The 12,387-nt window shown below is 36.0% G+C and overlaps 2 protein-coding genes across 2 annotated transcripts in view; one reads left to right on the top strand and one right to left on the bottom strand.

Moving 5' to 3' along the window:
• The first annotated feature begins 1,684 nt into the window (after window positions 1–1,684).
• Non1 (nucleolar GTP-binding protein 1) lies at window positions 1,685–5,477 on the top strand. The gene is made up of 9 exons (XM_018521790.1): window positions 1,685–1,847; window positions 2,746–3,020; window positions 3,095–3,332; window positions 3,409–3,651; window positions 3,720–3,974; window positions 4,053–4,337; window positions 4,414–4,692; window positions 4,855–4,998; window positions 5,243–5,477. Exons 1-9 carry the CDS (start codon window positions 1,800–1,802, stop codon window positions 5,396–5,398), a joined length of 1,923 nt encoding a protein of 640 aa, XP_018377292.1. The 5' UTR covers window positions 1,685–1,799; the 3' UTR covers window positions 5,399–5,477.
• Window positions 5,478–8,551: 3,074 nt separating this feature from the next.
• Window positions 8,552–12,387, bottom strand: part of mav (TGF-beta domain-containing family member maverick) — a 45,197-nt gene continuing 41,361 nt past the window's right edge. Inside the window, exon 3 of the mRNA XM_018521022.1 lies at window positions 8,552–9,877. Within this exon, the coding sequence (XP_018376524.1) occupies window positions 9,075–9,877 (803 nt within the window). The 3' untranslated portion in view covers window positions 8,552–9,074. The remainder of the gene's footprint in view (window positions 9,878–12,387) is intronic.

Below are 12,387 nucleotides of genomic sequence, written 5' to 3'. Positions count from 1 at the left end.
AATCATGAATTTAATAATGCATGAGCCAAATATTTATGTTAATAATAGCAAATTTATATCAATTGTCGGTAATGTCAGCGTTCTTGAATTACCTCCGGACCCTTGGGGCCCTTTTTATACCGCCGAAAATTTGCCCAGGGTTGACGGTCTTTAATAATGGTCGCGTTCAGCAGACTCAACTGTTGTGGAGCAGATCCGTAAGCACTCGCTGTTATTGATGTATTCTTCTAGATCATCCAATAGCAGCTAACCCTCACGGATCCGCTCCACAACAGTTGAGTCTGCTGAACGCGACCAATATCTCGTCGGTGTCAATGCCTACTCTATTGATAATATGTATATAAAATTGTAAATTCTGAAATATTCTCATTTAGTCCCGATAATAAGACGTCTCATTATACTGGATTCACACTGCATCCAATTTGCGTCGTACGACACTCTTGTGAATCCAGCATTGATGTCCTAATTATATTTTTTCCGTTTATTTTTTCATAACTTTTTTAGAACGAAAAATTTCAGCCTTCAGCAATGGTTTCCTACGTAAATAGCAAAATATCACATTGGCTACGTTTGGAAACGTCGTTCGGATGCCTCCGATGCCTCGGATTCATCATCTGTTCTTGCATCGGAGCAGTGTTACCAACTTGAAATTTTCAAATCTGTCATATGCCTCTCGGAAATACTCCAGAAATAAGTTAAAACCAGTAAATGTGCACATGTGTAGAAAAAGGGGGAAAGGGGAATGAAATAAATACGTACTCGTAATTTTTATTTCATTTTTTCTATTTGAAATAATAAAATTAATGTATCATTTATATAAATATGTAATATAACATATGTACTCGTAATATAACATTTATATAAAATGTAATATGAGACTATTACATTCTTATAAAAGTGTCAATTTTCGTGCAAGTTTGCAGAAATTTGGATATGTTCTTGATGCTAAAACCTGTTCATTAGCGTGGGAAATAATTAAAAATGGTGCATGATGTACATCGAACGATGTTGAAACCACTCATATCAACTTGAATATTTCGCAATCTCAGGTTTATATCACACTATCGATAGTATCGATTAGCGATTGCAGGTTTGCGCATGATTTGATTTGTCATTCACGTGTTACATCGCCTAATAAAATTTGTATATACAGGTAACGAATATCGATCATGAAACATTTTCCCTAGGATGGAAAATGAAAAGTGAAAATTTATACATATGATTAATTAAAATTTAATAAAAAAGAATTGGCTTATTTTGAAGAGAGAATCCGCTCCTTCGATTTTCAAATAATCCAGAAAATAAGTCATCAGCTAAATCACGATTTTTGCCCGCTAAGTGACATTAAAATAAGCTAGAAATGGCGGAAAATAAGCCAAGTTGGCAACACTGCTGATCGGAGACATCCGAGCGAAGTTCCAGAACGCAACCATTGGCTGCGTTCAGAAAACTCAACAGTTGAGTGAGCGCTCACTGTTATTGATGTATTCTTTTAGATCGTCCAACCAGATTTTAGATCTAAAAGAATACATCAATAGCAGCTCACTTAACTGTTGAGTCTGCTGAACGCAGCCATTTCCGCTGCGGGACATTCCGATATTAGCCTCTTTCGCTGAGAGATTTATAACCTCAAATTGCCCAAACCTAAACTGTTTTGGAGCACGTGGTTTTTCTAAGTCAAAGTGATGGTTGAGTAAATGAAATATTTTCTGTTTTCTCGAAGGAATAGGTATTTAATAAAAAAAAGAAAGGAAAGTTACGTTGTCTCTTTAACGCGGAATATAATAAATTAAACGAAAATGGTTTTGTACAATTTCAAGAAAATTGCGGTTGTCCCAACTGCAAAGGTTAGTTAACATACATTTGTGTCTGTAATTTCATATATTTATGTCGTAACGTTTATTATATTAAGTGCAATATTTATTATAATACAAGGAAAAATCAGAAAGTAAAGTGAATTTTATTTATCGTATAATACAAGTTAGCAAAATATGTATGTATGTACAATATCATTTCTCAACATAATGATCCTGCTTTGTGATACATTTCATATAATGAAGAAGGTTTCTGGCTGCCTTTGAGAAGCTATGTATATATTTCCTGGATTGGTATTTACAATCGGTTCTTATTTTAAGATCGCTTTATATAAGTAATATCTTAAGATACTAAGATTTAACTTGACATCTTAAGACTTACAAGTCTTAAATATAATAATCGACTACAAATACTAGTCCTACATTCTACAGCTAGAATTTGTCTAAGATTGTCTTAAGTATTATTTTGCTATACTAATACAGTTCCGTAATTAACTTATGACATCTCAAGACTATACTTAAGACGATCTTAAATATAAGAATTGGAATATTGACTCTAAACTCTAGAATAATTGAAATTAGTCACCAGCCATGCAAGATCTTTAATAATAAAAAATAATGAAAATCAAAAGTAGTAAGATCAAGATATGAAAGAAGTTAAATTTCAATTATTTAATAATTTAGGAAATGATGCTTAGATGCCTTTGAGGACAGCCAAAAATCTTTTTTACAGATGGAATCAGAATACATTGATTGTTATACAAAATATGTTCCGAAGCTAGGTGATTATATTCAGAAATGACTTCGTATATATTTTGTGCACATGTATTGTGCATGTAAAAAATAAATAAAAATTATTTTTTAATTTTTCCTTATATTTTTATATTACAATATTTTTTCACAAAACTTATAAATATCTTCTTCAACGTAGGACTTTATTGATATAATTTTGTCGAAAACACAACGGAAGACACCAACCGTTATTCATAAACAATATAAGATCACGAGGATACGCGCTTTCTACACACGAAAGGTGAAATTCACTCAACAGAATTTTCACGATAAATTATCCCAGATAATACAAGAGTTTCCTAAGCTGGATGATGTTCATCCATTCTACGCCGACTTGATGAACGTCCTGTATGATAAGGATCATTATAAGTTGGCTCTTGGACAGATAAATACAGCGAGGCATTTAATTGACAAGTAACAAAACAATGATTTACATATAACTCGTAAGATTTGTTCTAATTCTTACAAAATATATTTTTTGATTACAGAGTAGCAAAGGATTATGTTCGTCTTTTAAAGTTCGGAGATTCGTTATATCGGTGTAAATTGCTGAAGAAAGCCGCTCTAGGTCGAATGGCCACAATTATGAAGAAACAGGCAGCCAATTTAACATATCTTGAGCAAGTTCGTCAACACTTGGCTCGATTGCCAAGTATAGATCCTTACACGCGTACGATAATTATATGCGGGTTCCCAAATGTTGGCAAGAGTAGTTTCATTAATAAAGTAAATAATACATAATAATTTTATGGTTGTTTTGTCTACAAATAGTATTTAATATGTAATGTGAATTATTCTATAGATTACTCGAGCCGATGTAGAGGTTCAACCATATGCATTCACAACAAAATCTTTGTTTGTGGGGCATACTGATTATAAATACTTGAGATGGCAAGTAATAGACACACCTGGAATATTAGATCATCCACTGGAAGAGAGAAATGTCATTGAAATGCAAGCGGTAACTGCTCTCGCTCACTTGCGAGCCGCTGTACTTTACTTCTGCGACTTGTCAGAGCAATGTGGTCATACTTTGGAGGAACAAGTGAGCTGTGGATTATATTACTTGTGATCTTTAACATTAATGTTCTAAACCCTGTTTTGTTTATGTAGGTAAAACTTTTTGAATCCATAAAGCCTTTATTCACGAACAAGCCTTTAATAATAGTCATGAATAAAATGGATATCGTACGTTTGGAAGAATTATCTCCGGAGAAGAGGGCTGTTCTGAAACCGTTTGAGAACGATATGAATATACCTGTGCTAGAAATGAGCACCATCACCGATTTTGGCGTGATGGAAGTGAAACTGGAGGCTTGCGAGCGACTTCTAGCCTTCAGAGTCGATCAAAAGATCAAGACTAAAAAGGTAATTAATTCAAAGATCTTAATGCAAAATTCGCATGCAAAATATGCAGTTGTAATGCACGATTTGTAATGATTATAGGTGGAAGGACTTCTTCACCGATTGCACATTGCTCAACCTAAAAGAATAGATCCTAATCGCGTCCCGTGTATACCGGAGAGCGTTCTGAAGAAGAGGCAGGCTGCTGCGGAGAAAGCCATAAGGAAGCGTAAATTGGAGAGGGAGATAGAAGAGGAGATGGGAGATGATTATGTGCTTGATCTGAAGAAGAATTACGATATTGAGGGAGATCAGAAATACGACATCATCCCGGAGATGTGGGAAGGTCATAATATAGCGGATTATATAGATCCAGATATCTTTGAAGTCAGTACAAATTTGATTGTATCAATGCATGATGGCCAAAGCAAAACATGTTTCTATACCGTTTTTCCATTTTTAGAAATTAAATCAACTCGAAAAGGAAGAGCAGTTGAGGGAAGAAGCCGGTTTCTACGATTATAAGATACCAGAGTTATCGGAAACGATGCGCGAGATCGAACAGCTAGCGAAACAGATTCGTGAGAAGAAGTTCGTCATGAAGGACGAGGCGCGAATATTAAAGGCTTCTACGAAACCGATTATGCCGCGTACAGCCGCGGCTAAGACCCGCGATCGATCAGTCGCGAGATTGAAGGAGCAGATGGAAGATCTGGGTGTGGATATGGAAGATACTAAAAACGTGAGTGCCAGTATTTAAATGTTTTCAAGAAGATAGCTTAGGACAAGTTTTTTTGTATCGTACTATGTTTTAATTCAGTCACTGTTCTATTGTAATTTATTAATTCTATTGTATCAAGTATTGTATATATTATGTTATATTCTGTATTAATTGTAACTATAGGCGCACTTCAAACGAATGAGAGGACGGTCCAGGTCGCGCTCAGAACCTGCTAGGAAACGCATGCGTGTGGAATCGGCATCACAGTCGCGTGCCCGCAGCGTCTCGAGACCACCGCGGGATGAGATGGGCGTTAAAAACGTAGAAGTAAGAGACAAATAGACAAATAGACAATGAATTTAAAGGCTTCAGCGCAACAGTGATCTATATTATAGAAAAATTAATGTTAAAATGAAGACAATTAAACTTAGATTAATTTGCTCAACTTCCTTAAAAAATGTAGATTATTGAAGAGCTGAATACCTCATTTTAATTATTTTCCAATTTATGAAAGCATATTTATTTACACAAATGGAAATATAGAATTTATCCTTGCTTGCGTTTATTGCAGATGAAAATGAAGCTGAAAAACATAACTCATAAGACACAGAAGAAGAAAATAGCCAAGAAAGGTCTCAAGGGAGAGGGCGATCGTTTTATCGGCAATAAAATGCCGAAGCATTTATTCTCTGGCAAAAGAGGAATCGGCAAAACGTCCAGGAGATAAAGCTTTCACTTATATTTCACACATTACTTATGATTCTTCATTTATATTATATATCTATGTACTATATATATAAACAAAATCATCACCTTTGTAAATGTAATTTTCAATTCAGATTTTGTATTCAAGATATTGTCGCAAAATATTTCATTTATCGACGCGGATACTGTCGCTGACCTATTTCTGTTTGATTTATAATCAATGATGCGATTACAGTTTGTGAATGAAACTCACGTGTTTATGAGGAAAGAGCGAAGATCGCTTTTCCTTTCCTTTATCATTATCGGTCACTGAATAGTCTGTTTTGAAAATAGTATTTTTTGTGCCGACTCCGTGTAGCATGAATGTGCGTGGTTGCATAATGCACACAAGGTAACCTTCGAACTCGGGACGGGGTGAGTAGCGGCGTCACGCTTAATAAAACTTTATTGCTGTCGTGGCCAGATAACCCCTCGCGTCGATTCAGTCGATTGTAGCTTCCACATTACATTCTATTCATAAAATCACAACGGTCGCCTCGAAACATCAATTAAACAGTTGTATGATTTAATTTTGAAATTATTATCTATAAAACACTACAGTTTTATAAATAATAGTAATAGAATATTGATAAATTAATACTTAAATTGGAATTTGCTCTAATTTCGTTATTCTAAATATTCGAGTTTTAACTGTTAAGACTGTTGGAGTTAAAAATTTGAAATATTATGAAAAAACGTGATTTTCTTTGTGGCATTTTCGTTAAAAATAATCATTTGACAGGATTTTTTCAAATTATGATTTAGTTAAATACTGTAAAGCGATAGAAGATAGAAGAATGAACTTTTTTTTTTATTAAAAACTGCTTTGTGTGTTAATTATGTATAACGAAAATTATATATAACGATCATTGACTAGCGCAAATTTTGTATTTGGCTTTCGTTAGCTTTTCTGAAGAGATCTCGATTCGCTAATGATAGAAATTGATACAAAATTGTAAGGAGAAAATTCTGTCCGTATTTTGTAAAAATACATTTTGAAATTCGCGCCGCATCAGAAATAAGAAGAGAACGGGCGAGTTCAAGTCGGCAAAGCGGCTAGATCTGCTTGCCGAGTAAATGAGCGTGATTGGTTCTTACCTGTGAATCCAACCAATCATGTTTAATTGCTCGGTGAGCCGACCTAGTCGCTTTGCTGACTTGAACTCGCCCATTACTTCTTCCAAATCATGTTCTCCTAATATCCTGAATTTAGCTGCTGAATTTAATTTGCATCTTTTTATTTGAATTTGTATCAATTTGCATCTTTTGAAGAGCGAGATATTCGAATCGTATTTAAGATTGTGTAACTTCTTACAGCAATATGTTGTTTTAATAATTTTGACGATTTATGGACTGTAACGAAGGACTTATATTCCAAGTCTCTCTTATCTCGATGCAGTAGTCAGTCGACAGAAAGTTATAAATTAAACAAATTTATATTTAAAAGAAATTCGATCATATGGTTATAAATGAGCCAATTTTGATAGAGAAAAAATTTAAAATATATTCTAGATATATATTGTCGAAATTTACAAAAAAAAAAGAAAGATAAAAAGAAGAACATCATGTATTGTTTACTTACGAAGTTACAATAAAAATAAATATTATAACTCTTCGAATCTTTGAAATGAATCATTTAGGGCCAGTTGTTCCATCTTTGAATAAACTTAATGTGATAATTTACTTATTGGATAAAAACAAAAGAGTAAAAGAGTAAGAATATAAGAGAGTAAGAGAATAAAACAGTGAGTTGAAGTTTACTGGAAGGTGGAACAACCCAGCCTAAGTCTAATAAATTCTATTTCTTTCTTAATAAGGAATTGATGTAAACTTGAGACAATTGTAAAAAACGACGGTATTCCTTGATATAAAATCAATCCAAATTTTGTTTTAAATTACAATTTATTTAGATTTATCAACGCGCAGTGGTAGGAAATGAAAGAGAAATAAGCATGTCTTTTTATTGAAAACTGATAGATCATATATTTAAGACTTCGCTATAAATGGATCTCCATCATCAGATAAGTTGACAATAAGAAGGACAAGAATAATGATAATAAAAGGGCGCCGCTGGGTGGTTAATTAGATTATAATTTTACAATAGTGCACGCGATCATAAATTTTTATACAATTTGATACATCGGACGCGTTAGAAAAACAACGATCTTGTTTCTCATCGATCTTGTTGTACGCTAGAATTTATCGCTCATATTTATGCGATGCACATTGTTTCGATAAAATGCGAATAATATTATTATCTCACAGATAAAACTCGAAATGCTCATACATACATGGAGATTACAGTGCGGCGGCGGCGGCTATCGATCGACGTAGATCTCGTGGAAAATATGTAATGGAATTTTTGCGAGAGCGTAACACACTCGTATTAAACTGCTTACGGGGGGAGGAATCGAGAGATTTATTTGGGACTCAGATTCCATTCGTAATACTCTATAGGAACTAAACGAAACCTCGATACAAAACAGGTTCGATAAGAGCGAAGACTTTAGCTTGTGTCACAAAGTTACATTAGCATCAGACATCGATCCGCTCGTTTCGCAGAAGCCTAGCGTGATTGTAATAAATTAACAGATAGAGGATATGCGTTACAAGATGATATGGCGTTTCAGGGGGATGCTCATCCGGCTAAAACAAGAAGATATATCCTTACAGAAATCTATTAATACTGGTCAATTTAAGAATTTATTACACGCATTTTTTAAAAAGAAAAAATTATAGATTTTTCTATATATTTTTTTTTGTATTTGAAAGTAATACAAGAGATTTGGCGGCGATTTAGAACTTTAAGGATCAAAAATTATTTTAATAAGAAGTAGGCATGTACTTTTAAAAAATAATTAAGATAAAATGAGAAAAATTACATTTTAACTATAAAATTGTATTAAATATTTTAAATATTAACCTTACTGAATTTTCATACATTATGCATGTATATAAAATTTATTTTTATATAGAAAGTATAAATTCCCAATTTCAGGCACTTTTTACAAAAATTATATATCTAATACAACCTTAATACTGAAAGACAATAATTAATTACTTATTTTAAGTATTAAAAGCATTGCCTGTTTAGTGTTTTTAGTACTCCAAATAAGTAATTATAATTAATGTCTTTCAGTAATAAATTAGCCTGCATTGGCCAATATTGGATTTCTGTTAGGGTAGTCGTTGCTCACGATTATCGACGATTCGCAACGATTCGCAACGATTCGCTTCCACTTAGCCGGGTCTGGATATAGTGAGAATGTCCTAATAATATAAAATACGATCGCTATATAATAAGGAATATAATGACAAGTAAATATCGTTAGTATCACAGTCGATGCGAGACCCTGAATCTGGGCGAGCTTTTACAGGGTCTGAGTATTCGGTGATGCCTTGGATCGTCCGAATCGTATGAAGAAAGAAAAGAGAGAAGTAATGGAAGTCTAGAGGGTCACGCGGAACGTGCACGAAAATCTTAAAGTCGAACGACGGTACATTCTTTTTACTTTCGCCATTATCAGTATATTTATTAATAGTTGTAATATATCTTAACGCGAAAATGTGGATGGCATCACCGAACCGCAATTCGGACGATTCTTTGGTGAGTCCTCGGCCATGGTAGACTGTTTCACTCTCTTTTCCTCTCCTCTTCTTTACGAGCAGGCGCACTCCAACACCTGGATGTTCTTCCAGTAGGACACCTTCAGCTGCGTTGACTGGTTCTCGTCGAAGTAGACGATCATCAGCTGGTCGAGCTTGCTGGGTGCGCAGCACGGCTTAGGTACCCTCTTCCGGTCCTCCTTCCACAACAAACTCTGCAGCAGAGCGTGATGATGTGCTGGATTGTACCGGGGCGGGCAACGGCCTTTACAGTAACCGGCGTCGAAGCCCTTCGGGTATACGATGAACTCAAAGCCCTTCAGGTCCTTGAACATCACCGTCAGCTCGTGCCGGCAGCATTTCTTGTTGTCACCCTTGCACCGGCTGCGCCGGCCCTTGTGCAGCGGCATCAGTTCCTCGGGAGTGGACCTCTTCCTTCTACCACTTCCAGACTCCGACGTGGTGAACACGTTGAACGTTGCGTGGGAAACCTCGCGCCGCGTCGGCCGACCGTCGTGAAGAAATTCCAGTTCGAGGCCATGGTTTTCCAGAGCGTACTCGAGCCAGCTCGCAGCCGCCTCGGTGGAGTCCAATTCCATCCATCGGGAACTCGTCGGTTCGCCCTGCGGGATCTTGCGCCGCAGCAGGAGACGCCGGGAGGCTGGCGTGCGGAGATAGACCAGCGCCTCGAGATCGCGTGGACGTCTGTGATCGCCTTGGAGAAGGAATCTCAGGGACGCATGATCGACCGTAACGTCCTCCACGTCGCCGGAAACCACGACGGGAAAGTACAGGGAGTGACGGTGGTACCCTCCCCTCAGGCTGAAGCCGAGGCTCGATTTGTTCCCCGGATGCTCTGTAACGAGAAAGAGCCGTCGATAAGTACATATATATCGTTACGTAAATGACAAGTTGTGAAGTCCGCGGCAAATTCGCGTCATCGCGATAGCTTCTAAATCGAATGACGATTTTATGTCACGACGGCCATCAGCGAATTCTAATTACAATATTAAATGTATAAATGCTATTACATAGATGCAAATTATTAATATGATAAATTGTCTTTGATACTTATCCAGAGAGAAGACGTTAATGTTATTAGTAGAATGTAATGCATCCCGTAATAATATAGTACTATGTAATGGCAATATCGCCTCGGCAAAATGTAATTAATTACTAATAGAGAATGTTGCGCGTTACGCAACACTACCATCGAAGCGCGTGAAACAAATGGAGGATAACAGATTCTAGTTCTTGCGTATTAATTAGCGCGGGGGAAAAACTCTTCGTTTAGGCTACAATTGAATTCTTGCAACAATGACACGGAAGGCTGAGTAAGAATCTTGCTCGTAATCGTGACTCAGTTTCGCTTTGTCATCATTGTCAACGTATTCGTGCTACACACTTACATATATACCTATACCTCGAGATTTACAGATTATATTCATGGTAAATTTAGAGCGACGAAGAACAGCTCGCCTATTGTCTACGTTTATACCGCAATGGGAACGAATCTTTCCGTGACCCTTGAACAAAACCAGACGACCGAAAAAGAAAACGTAAACAGATTTAAATTCAAGTTGATGTTGACGTACGGTATGACGCTTTATGGGCAGAATATCGCTCCAGTTTTGTCCTCCGCAGACAAACCGAAAAATCTTCACACTTTACATACCGCACATTTGTCATAATGACATGACTAAAAAATTGTTATTTTGGAGTTGCTTTCAAATAGGAACAGAAACATAAAGAAAAAGGAAAGAACGTACTTTCATTATTCTAGAATCATATTACAAAATTTTCATGATTCAAATCATTCAAACTTTCTTTCAAAAAGACTTTGTCGCAAAACTTTTTGCAGCATTGATCATTATACTTCAGTTTCCCACGCAATACTTACTTTATGGTGATCCAACAAAATTATTGTTAGATCTATATCTACTAAATGTCTGAATACTTTTTTGAATTGTGATATTGTTGTAGCGAATGCACACGGAAAAATTCCATCATTCCGCGTAAACGACGTATTTTTTACCACATACTTTACAGAACAAAAGAAAGTTTTTTCCAAGTATCGCTTAATAATGAATGTTTAACTAAAATAAATTATTGGCAACGATAAATAAACGATAATCTTTTGTAATATAATTAGAATAACATACTTATAGTATGTTAGTCAAATTTATATACGATGCAAAATAAGGCGTGACTGATGATTCGTGCGATCGTAGTTGCTTTCGCGCTCGAGCTAAATTTTCGATGAAAGCGCGAGACGGTTAACGAAAGAGTAACAAACGGAAACTGCGTTTTGTCGGGGTTGCTTTAAAAGTGGCATTACATAAATGACAGGAACTGTTGAATTCCCAGTCGACCGACGCACGCTGTCACAATTCTCTCACGCGTATTTACGGATGCAGAGTATGCAGATGCACGTGCGTTCCGCAACGAGCATTCTTGCCTCGGTGGAAGATCTGCGTTATTCGCCCACGTAAATATATTGGCAGAGGGATTTTCGCGAATCGAAACTCCGCCGGATGGATACTCGTCGCGCATAAACAAACACGACCAGCGATCTGAGTCATGGAACGGTATTCGACCTTCCAACAAAATCGGCCGCGGCATGTATTGCCGATCTAACCGATCTACGAAACGACTTGAAAATGCCTCGAAGATGATTTTAGGCGAATGCTCCTGAATTTAATTCCCCTTAATTCCCCTTAAACACTCGCGACGCGATGTTTGACTAGATAAAAACAACAGCTGCATTCAGCAGAAAAAGCAGCTTTGGAATTGTTGTAAAATTCTTTAATATGTGTTTGGTTTTACTCTTAGTTTCTCATTGGATCTAAATGTATAAATCAATTATATTAAAGAATCTTACAACAGTTGCAAAGCTACTTTTTCTGCTGAATGCAGCCAATAAGTAATCCAATCCATTTCTTATTAAATATTTAATATTAAATAAGTGTATAATTAATGGTAATAATTATTAAATATATAAATTTATTATTTTATTTGTTAGATTTGTGTTCCGCAATATTTCCTATTACTTCGACTTGGCATGTGATTTTTATTCCGTGAAGAATTTAGTGTGTTTCAAATTTCGATTTAACGATGACAATCTGCTTCATTCTAAGAAAAAAGAAAAAACAATGTTGTCATCTTCTGTCCGCAATATATTACTTCTTCTCGAGATATTGCCGGAGGAATTGATCGCGAGCCAATATTGTAAATACTCTCGAACGAACGTATTATTAATGAGACCGCTCAAAGGGAGGCTTCAGAATTTGTAAATCGCTCGTTTCGGCAGCTGTAAAAGTCACGTTTGAAGATGAAAGAGAGAAGGGTGCGAGAATCTGTGTTAGG

Source organism: Trachymyrmex cornetzi, unplaced genomic scaffold (genome assembly GCF_001594075.2).
Source record: "Trachymyrmex cornetzi isolate Tcor2-1 unplaced genomic scaffold, Tcor1.1 scaffold123, whole genome shotgun sequence".
In the NCBI taxonomy this organism is placed as follows: domain Eukaryota; kingdom Metazoa; phylum Arthropoda; class Insecta; order Hymenoptera; family Formicidae; genus Trachymyrmex; species Trachymyrmex cornetzi.
Note: the sequence above shows the minus strand (reverse complement) of the source record. Positions and strands in the feature narration are given on the sequence as shown.